The sequence below is a fragment of the Rhea pennata genome, chromosome 1, assembly GCF_028389875.1.
Source record: "Rhea pennata isolate bPtePen1 chromosome 1, bPtePen1.pri, whole genome shotgun sequence".
Taxonomy (NCBI): Eukaryota; Metazoa; Chordata; class Aves; order Rheiformes; family Rheidae; genus Rhea; species Rhea pennata.
The window spans coordinates 15,161,378-15,175,136 of record NC_084663.1 but is presented as its reverse complement, the minus strand read 5'-3'; the positions used below and the strand labels follow the sequence as shown (position 1 = coordinate 15,175,136).

At 42.4% G+C, this 13,759-nt stretch overlaps 1 protein-coding gene across 1 annotated transcript in view; it reads right to left on the bottom strand.

Moving 5' to 3' along the window:
* Positions 1 to 2,025: 2,025 nt before the first annotated feature.
* Positions 2,026 to 13,759, bottom strand: part of CDHR3 (cadherin related family member 3) — a 37,389-nt gene continuing 25,655 nt past the window's right edge. Inside the window, exons 14-19 of the mRNA XM_062598834.1 lie at positions 12,998 to 13,242; positions 10,086 to 10,267; positions 8,615 to 8,628; positions 6,863 to 6,894; positions 5,910 to 5,958; positions 2,026 to 2,285 (exon numbers count right to left, since the gene is read on the bottom strand). Of these exons, the coding sequence (XP_062454818.1) occupies positions 2,026 to 2,285; positions 5,910 to 5,958; positions 6,863 to 6,894; positions 8,615 to 8,628; positions 10,086 to 10,267; positions 12,998 to 13,242 (782 nt within the window). The remainder of the gene's footprint in view (positions 2,286 to 5,909; positions 5,959 to 6,862; positions 6,895 to 8,614; positions 8,629 to 10,085; positions 10,268 to 12,997; positions 13,243 to 13,759) is intronic.

Sequence of the window (13,759 nt, the reverse complement as noted above, 5' to 3'; positions counted from 1 at the left end):
ATCACAAAAGTAGAATGAAAGGAATTCAGGAAGTGGAGCATTCAGCACTAGAGAAATGCTCAGCATAATAAATTTAAAAGGCTGTGCTGTCTTCCTGTCATGTAAACAATACAAGTAACTTCTTCAAGGGACGAAGATTTAAAGTTTGTAGGTGCCAGGCATGCCTGTGGGTGTCTTTGTGTCACAATAATAGAAAGATTAGTTACAACAGTACTATCAGTTACCACAGAACTTCTTTATGTCACTGCAAAGCCACCTACATAGAAATTGGATATATTTTATTTACAGAAAACCAATGCAAACAATGGTGAGTTGGCGTTCTGAATATGTGACTAGCCCTGTTGGTGCTGAAGGGTCAAACAACACTATAACAACCACTGCAGGTACAGTAAACTGATAACAAGTTCAGAGAATATAAATCACTCTCTCCTATCTTTATCATTGTGTTGTTCGTGACGGGCTGGGTTTCTGATTGCTCAATGAAATGTCATTTGACTGAAGACGTTTGGTGCTTGTAAGGAAAGCTGTTCCTGAGCCAAACCACTCCTTTGAAGTGTGCAGAAGAGCCACAGCACCACGGAGCATGGCTTAGTAAAGCGCAGGATCCTCAGTGAAATTACCCTGGGCCTCTCCATCCAGATCCCCATGAAATGACAAAAAATGATATGTCTGATGGATTAGATAAAATCATGATTTACTGGGCCTGCTGAACTTAAAGCAAATGTTTTCTTTTGCCACCCAGCTGAAATGTGTCCCTTGCTACCAAAAATTTTTGTAATCAGGAAAGAGAAGAAAGAAACTAGAACATCTTTGAGTATTAAGTCATCATTTATAATTAATTTTCTTCAGAGTAAAATAATTTTCTGATATCTTGTAGGTTTTGCTTGTTTTATATCAGATTCTCAGACAGCACTTACATTATACAGGCTCATACTTGGAAAAAAATTATTTCACCACATATATTTACTGTAATTATTCTTTTGAGTGTGTTCCACTTGATTCTGCAAAGCTCTAATACTCCAGAGGAAATGGCAAAGGTAAAGATACTGAATGCTGCTAGTGTTACAAAAGATAAATAAGCTGAAAACATTAACGTGACAGCCTGAGATCTCATTACAAGCTGTGAGTTTTCTCCAATCCAAAATTGCTTTCAAGCCATGTTCCCTTCTACAGCAAGAAGGGATGGGGAAGAAGGGCTGAAATAAAATGGTGAATGAAAAGAAAAGAATTCTACTTTTCAGTTCCAGTGTGCCTTTCACCCTTTCTGCTATTTAGCAACTAACTCAGTAGGGAAGAAAAAGAGAAGCAGCTTGACCTCACATTTGTTTTTAATTTCCCCGAGCAGCCTTGTTCCTGGCTCCAATTGGCTGGTGGGAATTTGTGTCCATGTAGATGCTGTCCAGCCCTTTCACCTCTCCAAACACAGCCAGAGGATGCGGCCGTGCCACCTCAGCATGGGCCAAAGGCAGCCTGGGACCAGAGAGGTCTTCCAAAAACAAATTGCCAGCTGCTGTACCTCAGGGGGAGTGGGCAGTTAATACTTTTCTCTGTGACTGTGGTTTTATTTTCTCATTTCCCCCTTTAGCTTCCTCCACTTTTCAAGGAGCTACTGACTCCTCCACACTATCCAGAAACTGTTTTTGTGCTCAGAGAAGCTGGTGGACTGCATTTATTCTGGATCCTATTCCTAGATCACTGCACCGACTACCGTAATGCCTTCCCTTCTCTTTCAGTCTTATTTGCACATAGCAAGGGTTAAGTCCAGCTTGTTTCTGCCTCAGAGTCCACCTTACACAGCAGTGGCCACCTAATGTTTTGCAGCTAAGATATATATATAGAGAGGAAACAGCATCTGTCGATTCTTCGGCTCTTTAGAGCTGGAGCTACTGCCTGCTTGGGAGGCTCCTCAGAGCTTCATGTCCTATCTTTAAGGGTGGCTTAATGGTAATTAATTCTAGGAGAGCAGATTAGTAGTTTGTCGTGGCAGTTTGGTGAGGATAATCCCTTGTTCACAGACTCCTTTTTCTACTTCTTTAATTTCTGCCCTGGTGTGTTTGTTTGCCCTTCTGAGGGCTTGGCGGGCGTTTTTCTCTCTGCTGCTGGCTCTTTCCTCTTCTCTGTAGCTTCTTTCTTGCTTGGAGTCTCTGCCTTATCTTTCCTTTCACCACCATTTTCTGTGGCACTTGAAATTACCTGCACACTTGGAGCCAGCTGAAGGGGCTCCTTGGTCTCTTTCCATCTCCGTGCCCCCGACCGCGTATTGAATTCATACATTTTGCCTGTGACTTGCAAGGGAGAAAACACAAGCAATTAAAATCATTCCAGCTTCAGTAGATTAAGACATGACAGTTCTCTTCAGTATGGGGATGAAACTGGAAATGAAAGGCATCTGGAAAATCAGATCAGTTTGGGAAGGTAGCCCTGAGAGAGAGAGCCTCAGTTCCTCCACTGAGCGTGAGGAACCTGGGAGCTCTAGCAGTCTCTCAGGAGAAACACCATTCATCAATACAAAATAGGCTTTACAGTTTGAAGAAAATGAATATTTAAAATAGGACTTCATCCTACACCTGTATCCAAATTAAGGCTAGCATTGGTTTACCTGATCACTATGACAAACTCATACGTAATCCTTAGTTGTTATGACTAGCTCTCTTCCTTTTCTTTGGTTGTGCTAGGAAAGGCCATTGCATATGTGTGCACCTATTTTTTCAAGTAGTGTTACCTACTTAGCAGAGCAACACCTGCTAGCAGCACCATATGCTACAGACATCCTGTGGACCATGTTAGGTTGTCCACAGTGACCCAGGGCTCTGCAGTCTGGAACCCCTCACAGATTTTAGGTGTACACATCAGTTTACAATTTGCACTGAGTGCTTTTCTCGAGGCTTGCTGTGTACATTGTCTCAAAAGACAAGTCATTAATACAGTGAAATAACATGTATTTTCTATTTACACAAGTGCATGCTTCCCTCATATATATAAATACTCTTAAGTTTCAGTTGTTTAGAATACATTGTTACCCTTTCTTATTATAAATATTTCTGTCCCTCTTCAGATTTTGCAAGTAATTTCTACCTCTACACTGAAAACAAGTATCTTTTCCTTCAGTTCATTTACTACTTAGAGATAGATAGGAAGAAAAATTGCCAGGCATCCAGTGTGATTGCCGCATAATCTGAATTACTGCCTTTTCCTAAACAGATGGAGAATCAGAAGCTCTAGTGGCAGTTCTTCTAATTAAACATTATTAATATTAGACAGACAAAAGACCATTAAGGCCTGAAAAGAAACAGAGGCTACATGTTACTACATGTTATCATTTGCATAAAAATTAATCTTTTCTGATGCAGTAGCACTATTTCACAGAATCACAGAATGGTTGAGGTTGGAAGGGACCTCTGGAGATCATCTAGTCCAACCTCTCTGCTCAAGCAGGGTCACCTAGAGCATGTTAGAGAGGATTGCATCTAGGTGGGGTTTGAATACCTCCAGAGAAGGAGACTCCACAACCTCTCTGGGCAACCTGTGCCAGTGCTCCGTCACTCTCACAGGGAAGAAATTCCCCCTCACATTCAGGAGGAACTTCCTGTGCTTCAGTTTGTGCCTGTTGCCTCGTGTCCTATCCCTGAGCATCACCAAAAAGACTCCAGCCTCATCCTCTTGACATCCCTGCTTAAAGTATTTGTAGACATTGATGAGATCCCCTCTGTCTCATCTTCTCCAGGCTAAACAGGCCCAGCTCTTGCAGCCGTTCCTCTTTTTAATTAAAACTAAAGCAATTAAAGATGAAACTAGATCTCGTGGCGTATTATTTTCATGACTACTTAAAAGGCAGGCATGTTAAAGCAGCCCAGATCAGGGAGCAGTTCCTGAGCAGCCCTCCTAATCATGTTCAATAGATAATATCCTGGGAGTTATTAAACCTCACCTCGAAACCACAAACACTTGATCCTCTCTAGGTTTGGGCCTCTTCAGCTTGGGGAAGAGAAGCCTGAGGGGGGATCTTATCAATGTGTACAAGTACCTGAAGGGAGGGTGTCAGGGGGACGGGGACAAACTCTTTTTCAGTTGTCCCGTGTGACAGGACAAGAGGCAATGGGCAGAAATTGAAGCTCAGGAAGCTCTGCCTGACCGTGAGGGGGAATTTCTTCCCTATGAGAGTGACGGAGCACTGGGACAGGTTGCCCAGAGAGGTTGTGGAGTCTCCTTCTCTGGAGATCTTCAAGGCCTGCCTGGATGCAACCCTAACATGCTCTAGGTGACCCTGCTGAGCAGGGAGGTTGGACTAGATGATCTCCAGAGGTCCCTTCCAACCTTACCCATTCTGTGATTCTGTGAGCCGTAGAGGGAAGAGGAGGAAAGAGGGGAGCACACCTTTCTCTGCTGACACCACAATGCTGTATTATAACTTAATGCTTGTGTTTGACACAAATGCCCTTACACTGTGGTGCAGTTTGCATGGGCCCAAATATCTGTAAGTCTGGTGTGGTAAGCTCTGCTAAGTAAAGAAACCATCCACTGTGCTGCCAAAACACAGGGAAGCAGCTCTTGAAGTGGCCCAGGGAATGTCCATGTCTAGTATTTTTAAAATACCATTATCTATGGGAAAAAAACATGGACTTTGGAGCCCGTTCCTTCAGATTCTCTTTATAAATAGCATGTGGACTTAGGCTTGGACCAAAATGGCATGAAAATGGATAGGCTTAATTGCACCAGTAGGTCCTATTTATTTGCTTAAATTCTGCCAAAGTCCATGTGCCTCATGTTTCCTATTAGCTCAAGATCCTCAAGAGCCTAGGGCCAGCTAATAAGAAACAGGGTACAGGTAGTTGGGCAGAAATTTGGCCAGATGAGTCCAAGCCTTGAAATAAGCCTATCTTTCTCTGGATAATTTTTAGATCCAATGTTTCAGACCTGTCTTCATAACTATTTGTTGAGGAGCTGTTTTAACTGATAGTGTCTCATTTTGCTGGCCCCTCTATGCTGATGGCCCTTAGCTGCTAGATGTAGAGCTGTGCCTCCTAATGCCAGGCCACGTGGCTAGAGCAAGCCCTGCAGTACAGGCATTGCCATGGGGGCCCTGCTCAGGGGGCTGAGATGAGAGGCATCCACCCTGACAAAAAACATTTCTCTTCAATGAACCCTGGTGCGGAGGATGGTGGCCACCATATGGGAAAGGGGATCAGCACTAAACCTTCTGGGCTATCCTGCTGTTTCCAGCTTTTTCCCTAATTTCGCCCTTCTGAACTGCCCAGTTGGTTAAGCACAACTCAGTGATAGCATAACTGGAGGGTTCCTGCTGTCTGAGGTGACACACTTGGTAGCCGATGCCACCATAAGTGCATCCAAAAGCAAGTGGTCTTCCCTGTCCTCCCTAGCAAGCGATATCTGAGCCTCAGATGAATGCAAGTGATGCAGCATTGCTACAAGAGAGGAGGAATGTGCAGGAGCAAGTAACTCACCACCCACTGGGCTTCCACGGAGAGCTTTCGGAGATGGAGTCAGTACATTGGTGGCTACATTAATCTGCTGGCTATTTCCCAGATGGGGGAAGGGTAAAACCATGTAGCATGACAGCACAAGAGCAGGAGGCGTGGAGCAAATTCCTCCTTCCCTCACACCCTCCTCTCCCACCTCCCAGTACCAGATCCATACAGCCAGTTTGCCAGAGGAGCAGTGCATAACCTAGCTGTTGGATGCATGCTTTCAAGGGACATAAATATATTTTACCATTAAAACCGTTACTAGGGCACTGTCTTGATTTTCACTAACTATGAAATATAGCTCCCACTCTCCTTGGAAACAGCAATCCTGAAATATGAAAGCAACTGTCAAACCATATTTAAGTCAATGAACCTAGTTTGTTTCAGGCCAAATATTCATGCCCACTGTTAATTACTTTTTATTACCTGGGTCTCTGGCTTCTCCATCAAAGACAGTGTTTAGCTTTGTCATTTTCTGTGAAGGGAGACAAAATGTGAAATGAATCCTGTGAATTAGTTAAGCAAGAAGGAGCAATGACTTGGAAATGCTGACCTACATGGATGGAGGCAGATTTGTATGGCCTGTATATCACATTCTTGCAGGCTGAGTTTAATCAGAACTGGCAACAAAAGCCATTTGTGGTATAGGGTGTTGCTACTGGGTGTTCAAAGGTGAAGTAATAAGGTCTGACATACTAAATGCCTCCACATGTGTGATCACAGGAGGGTTATCTCCACTCTGAAGAGGTCTGGTAATCCCCGTGCTAAAGAACCTGGGGAGAGGGAGTTCAATTTGACAGCGCTTTGCAGCCTTTATGCCTTTAAGAAGAGGAGCCCTGAGATGCTCTGTGTCTGCGAGCAAACACCTATTACAGAGGAAGTAAATTCAGCATTTTGCTGCAAACAGCCTATCAGATCCAAACTTTTTGCAGCTTGGGTTCACTTGGCTACACTTACTGCTTACACTCCCACAGCTCAGGAGTAGCTCCTGAGTAGGAGACAACTCTGGTTTTAGTGAAGCTGGGGCATGTTGTCCTCCTCCCTCTTCAGCTGCAGTGAGTCTCCTTTCTCACTGCCCCAGGCACGGCCTGTCTGGCCTCCCACATACGGGGTACCAGAGAAGATGGATAATTTGGCTCTTGGAAGAAAGGGGGCCAAAATGTATGTGAGCAGCACTCCCCTGGTGTTGCTTCCAGAAAGGCCATCTGAGCAGGAGATGCATTTTGACAGTCCTTTCTTCTCTTGTTATTTTGATATTTTCTTTGGAAAATAGACATCTTTCATATAAAAGATTCTATAGTCATATTGTGTGACAGGGTGGACAAACTTTTTTTTTTTTTTTTTTTTTTTTTTTTTTTTTTGAGGCTGGCAGTACTTACCAATAGCACTTCTTTCTTAGGTTTCTTCTTTTCTATGGGAAAGAAAGTGCATATTGTAAAGAAAAAGATTTTTCTGACAGTGACTGTAGATACTAAGGCCATGATTTCCCCAAGCAGATAGAGATGTTTTGTACTCGACTTCTGAGACATCTCAGATGAGCCTTATTTCTTTTCAAAGAATGATCCCTATTAGTCTTTGAAAACCAGATTCTTTCCTAATATTTTGGATTAAGAATGCACAGTTGCCAATCACTAGTGAAAAGTTTAGCCTTGAAAAGTCTTAGTCCTTCAGTAATGAATAAATAACAATAGTTTCTTTGACAAATTTTCCTTTCTAAATAACATGAACAGATACAGAAATTCAAGTGTGGTCTTTATGGAAACTTATTCACACATTTGTTCAGTGAATAATTTTTCTTTTGCCTGCCACTCATTCCAAAATGTTACAACTGAAGTTTGCTTCAGGGGTGAAATTCCTCCCCGTCCCCGGCACCAGGCAGCCAGCACAGGTCTGTGCATTGCGTAACTCACGTTCGAGCTGTATTTCGAGGACTCCTGTGCTGCATGGACCTCGGACTGGCTGTCTACCAGGAAGCAGATTGCACCTTAGAGGATATTTGAACTAGAAATGTAGATTTTTTCTTCTCCCGTGAATGTTTGTACTTGCAAAGAGTGTGCACTCAAACATTCATTTGGAGACAAAACAGGGAAGTGCTGCAAATCTAGTCAACTAAAATTCAGATTGAAGAACAGTTTGGTTATGTGTGAATTTACCACACAATTAACTCATCCCACATGCAAACAAATGCAGCAGCAGTGCCACGGACATCTCGACAGCATGGATTTATGGATGATACCCAGCTAGCTGCTATGATTTCTTCTCACTTGCTCCTTGCCAATTTGCTTAATGTCCTTTCTTTGGAGAACAGTATGTCTGTCCACCAGTGTGCTTCACACCTGGGTAAGCAGACCTCTGACATGTGGCAGATGGGCCTAACCTCTAAATTCACGGGAAACCTGTTCTGTCTGTCCTTTTCCACCCAAAATTTGGGAACCAGTTTTTCAGAAAGCACCAGGCATCTCCTTTTTGAAAACCAGCCAACACTGAGATGTCTCAAACTGGGCAATCAAGAAAACAGCCAATTTTGCTGGGTTTTGCTAGTGGTGTTTTTTCAAGCTGGGAGATACTGAGTAGAGGGAATTACAAAAGCAGGCTCTTAAAGAGAAGCTATAAGCCATGCTTGCTCGATGAAAGCCTATGGGACTAAACGAAACAAGGCTGCTTCAGAAACACTGTATTTTTGTACATGTAACATACCCTTGCTAAGTGTATAACCCCCTTTAAAAACACTGATACTAGAAAATAAATCCTCAGGTATATAAAGTAATGGGCTCAAGGGAGAAAATGAAGGGGATCGGAGAACAAGGAATTAGAGAGGAGAGGGATCTTGAAGGCAGCTGTTGAGAAATGGAATTACTTTTTTAACAAGTAGCATATGTGTGAAAATATATCCATGCCAGAATTTCAGGCTACTCTGAATTTGTTTTTTACCTAATAGTTGAATAGATTTGAAGACCAAAAGGACCATGAAATCAGTGAGGCTGGCCTCCTATAGTCAGCCAGGATACTTAGTCGGAGCATTCTTGTACTAAGCCAGATTTATTTAACTGGGAATGGATTTACAAATTTTACTCTGATTAGTAAACAAGATGTTATTGAGAAGTATTAAAATTCAGAAAAGAGATACACACCTGGAATATCTATCCTGTAACAACAACAACAAAAAAAAAAAAAAAAAAAAAAAAAGAAGAAGAAGATTAAGAGTGTAGTTAACAAACGTCAGATTTTTGCCTAGATAAGAATATCATGCTTTGTTTTCTTCTCTTGGCAGGAAGGATCTGTGTCCCTGAGTTTGGGGATTTGCTTGATTTGTTTGATTTATGTTTTTGTTTTCACTGATTGCCTGCAATGTTTAATGTTGCTCCCAAACAGCAAAACAACTCTGAGTATTGTTCTAATACTTCTCCAAAAAGTGATAATATTAAAAAAAGTCTTGCTGGTGATAGCATGATGGATTTATATAATCTGGAAAATTGTATTTTCAAGTATTATTCTCATCTAGTTCCATCCTTAGAGGAAGGTCAATTTATTGGATCTCCTGTGCTAAGATAATGCCTTTTAAAACATTTGAAAGATTTAAAATGTATCTGAAAATATAAAAATTGCTTTTTAATGGGAAAACCTAAATGCCAATGAATCAGTTGCCCCATTAATAAATAATAACGATAGCCAGGTTATATGGTACTAGATTCATTTTTCATTTTTATCACAAATTGCTAAATTTCTTCCACACACCATTTGAATTATAATCACAGTCATATATTACCTCTTTTCTTTAAAATGTACCATACTTGATGAATTTCAGTCCCAATTCCGAGCATACTTACAGAATACTTTTTTTAAGCTAAGAATAGCTTCACTTAAAGTTCTGCTCACCTTTGTTTTGTGAAGGAAAATGTCAATTGTAGGTACTCTGACTCAAGCCCCATGAAAAAGCAGTCCTTGGGCATCTCTACAGCTTCCCAGAAGGAAGCAGAGCTGTTCTGAGGTGCTTCCTTGGCCTTTGCCAAGCAAGAGTAACTAGAGCTGCCATGAAGCTTTCTGAGCCAGAGCCCTACAATGGGCTTGGGCAAAATTCCAAGAAATCTGCAGAATTTTGATCGGAATAAAAAACTGGGGATTAGCACCAGTGTTTGAAAAGGACTCTGAGATCCTTAGCTAAAAGGAAGAAGTATGCATATGATAACTACTGAGATGGGAAGTTCCCTTGGAGCGGGCACCCGCTTACATTTGTATTTGTGCTCAGCACAGCCAGTGCTGACTCTGGCTGGGCTTCCCAGGCTTAGCTGTCTTTACAGGTAATAATTAATTCCACAGGTGCCTTCAGCTATTGCATTTGGGTAAACTTAAACTTTATATTTAGACTTAAACTTTATAATTAGTAAAAAAAAGGGGGGGGGAATCCATGGACATTTTTCCTTGATTTCATATCTTTAACACCAAATATCATTGTAGCCAGTAATAGCATTTATTTCAGCAAAGGACATACCACTATAAAATATTCAGAGCCTAGACTTCATTACCTCTCAAAAGCCTGAGTTATCTTTGTCATTAACAGGTATTTCTAGGTACTTCCCCAGTATGACATTTGGGAGGACTCACAGTGGAGCGCTGTCTGCTTTGCACGCTGGAAGGCAGTGAGCGTGGACACATTTTGCCAGCAGCAACACCAGATACCCTAGTAGTCCAAGGAGCAGCAAACTGCCGAGGGTGATGACGAATGGCACGTACCACGCTGATTCAGAATAGAGATTTTCCCTTTTCGTCACAAGAGTAAAGCCAGGCTTTTAAAACAAAAGAGTATAAAATCCCTGATGCTGCATACTTGTAAGGTATTGATACTGACAGTGCTGTTCGTCTTGCTTAACTTGACTTGTGCGAGGAGACACCGAGCCCAGGCTTCCCCCCAGGGCACTCTGGATAATAGGCAGAGGGAGATGATGTCTCCTGGAGACAGTGATTCACCCCACACACCTTGCTCTGCTGACTGCTGAGGCAGCTCAGATGACTGAGATGGACCACCAAGCTGTGGGACAATTACAGGCAGGCGAAGTGAAGCCCGCCCATGATGCGAAAAGGAGGTTTCTGATCATGTTTCAATGTCTTATATTACAAGATGCATGCCATAGTGCTGTTTAAAAGCCCCTGGTTGCCTCAGAAGCTGTGAGCATGCTGTCTGAGGATAAGGAAGTTCAGGGAATACTGCCATTACCGAGATAATGGTTTCTAGTTACCTAAGGCAAAACTGGAAGTAGGTCATCTTCACTGCAGTGATCATTCAGCTCCCTTTGTAAGAGGAGTTGAACCCTGAGGAATTGGGTTATTCTATAAAAATAAATGAAACTCCTTTTTTCTCCCTGTGACTTGTTCTGGAAGGGAGAACCACACTTTCTGAGCAGTTGTGAGCTCCTAGATTTCCCCACATGCCAGGAGACAGTGATCTGAGCTGGCACATCACTTGGAGCTAGCAGCTCATTCATTATGGTCCCATCATGACACTAGCTTCATACAGGTCAGAAATGACTCCTGTATTCTACCTGGGTCAACATGTAGCATAGTATGTTTCGCGCTATAAGTTTTTATCATCTGCCAAAGTTTTGATTATATTTTCTATAATACATTTGTAGTTACATTGTTTAAAAAATCAGTAGAGTTTCTGTTTGTTCTCTGTCTAGTGATAACTTTAAATTAACTTGTATATTCTGGCAAAAATTGGCAGGTAGGTGGACTGGGTTTGACTGTGTCTAATACTGTCAGTAACTGTTAGGAGGTAATATTTAGAATGAAGAAGGATCTATTTTCAGTCTGTAGTGCTGAGTACATCAAATCATTAAAGAAACTTTAAAATAATCTTAATGTCACCACCATCACTCCAATCTCATTGGGACCAAAGTCATGAGTGACTGTTGGTCACGGGGATCCTTCTCTGTACCCCCAGCCTTCCAGCATCTGTTTCACCAAGTTACTACACTGAACACACATGACTAGTAGTGAGAGGAGCAGACGCTGTAATGGAAGTGCTCTTCTGGAAAATAGTCTGAAAGTGGAAGGCTGCTATCTCCAGGGAGGCAGAGTTAAGGCTGTGGTATACAATCTAGACCATACTGTAGCTGTGGTAGAGCACAGGGAAGAAATACAGAATAAGTTTTGTTAGCTTAACTTTTTGTTCCCACATCAAGCAGGGGGAGGAGAAGGCTGTGAGAAAACCATTTATTCCTTTCCAGCAGAGCATTAGATAATAATAGGGTTATTAATCAGTCAGCAAATTTGGACTTAAGCATTTTCATAACAAAGCTTTCAGACTTTCATGAGCTGCGTGTGCAGGTTCCCCTTCTCTGGCTCAGTTACAGGTAGTCCTTAGCAGATCAGATAGTTTTACAGTTAATAGTTCTTTTATCACTTCACAAGCATCATCATATTTTCATTCCTGCGTGTAAGGAAGAAAAGGCTAATGACATCAGCAGTCAGGCAGAAAATAGAGGGACTCTGGATGACAGATAGGTGGTCTGTCAAGGGGTGAGGGAAGCAATCTGCACCTGGAAGAGCACCAGGATGAGTGCAAAGCGTGCTCTGTACCCCTCAGGTTGTGCCGCTCCAGGCAGGACAAAAACAGGCTCTCCTCATATCCTGCATCAGCCTGATGGAAATCAGCTCCAAAGTGGAAACTAAAGCCAGAGTTTGCCTGGGATAGAGCTGTGGATGAGCTGCCAGTATCACTTGGCCTCAGGCCTCCCCACTTCACAGCAACTGCTGGATCAGGGTGCAAAGCTGGAGCCCCTCTGGCTGCCCAAAGCTGTGTAGACTTCCCTGGCTCAGCCATGGAGCACCGCAGGTGCAGGAGCTTAGGAAAGACCCCGTCCTGCACCTGCGATGTCGCCCATCTCAAACCTCAGCAACAGCCTGAGGATGTGCAGAGCTACTTCAATTCCTGGCAGGCACGTCAAAGTTTTATGTTAGGGTGACCTCAATGATGGAAAAATGTCCCGTCCAAATGATGAGGATTTCCTGTTGTTCTTGTTGTTGCCTATTTTGACCTTGGTAGCTACAGATTAATTTGTGTCCCACTCCGAAGAAACAAGTAGAATTGCAAGGCAGCCAAAGTAGTGACCAGGTAAGAATAAAAAAGAGATTCTGTAAAATGCACGAGGTCATTTTAATGTTCCAGGCAAAGGTTAACCCTTACTCTGTCCTTACCAATACAGCTTCCAAAACCTTTAACTTTCCAGTTACATGGTAATGGCACAGTGCCTGCCCTTTGAATATTTGCCTTTTTTGTTTTAAAAACTAAAATAAAACATATGTTAAAAGTCTGTACGTGGGACCAATCCTTCACAACAGTGAACATATTAACCACCATTGGCGTTAGTGTAAAAACACAGGGCTCAGCACTTCCCAGTGGACACACTACAGTCTTTTTGTTTTCCTTTTGCATATGTCTACCCCCTTTTCTCAGCTCCCATGGAGATTAGCCCATGAAAGAAAAGCATATTAGATATAAAGTTCAGTGAACTTACCGTAGTGGTAATGACTGTAGTTGGGTTTGGGATAACTCTGATGCTTAAAGTAACTGTTCCAGTTTTAATCAAGTCTGTAGTTTTGTCCCTGGCAGACAGCAAATTGTCATCTGTTATATAGACACGGAGTCTGTAAATCCAATTTGTATCAAAACCACTGTCATAGTCAAACCTAGATGCAAGAATCAACTGAGACGTGTTGGAGCCAGCACTTGGTGAAAAGGTGAAATGATTGTTCACATTGCCTGCAAGTGGTAGCAAAAAAACAAATTGACATCAACAGAAGGAAGAAAAGAGAAAAACAATTCCACATTAAAATACATGCCTGAAACAAGTAAAAAGATCAATTTCTGTTGACAACTTGTTATGGATCACTTTACACCATGTGGTGAAATATCATTGGCAAGAATGGCTTGATCTTCTTGACTACTATATAAAATAATATGGTCATAAAACCATTAAAATATGGAATAAGACGTTATCCAGGGCCACACAGCTAAGATGCAGCCATGGAAATGGTTTAGTCCTGTAGGGTGCACAACAGGAGACCCTGATGTCACCCACATGAGCTGGCCTTATAGCCTGGAGGGCACTCAAGAAAGAGCAGCACTGAGCCACAACAAGGTCCCTATGGTGCTGCAGGGACTTTCCCACAGTCGAGATGTTCTTGGGGCTACCCTCTGGGTCACATGGGCACCTCCAGCATCACCAGAGGTCCATCTCCAGCAACTCTCCATGGCTGCTTCTTCTACCCAGAATGCA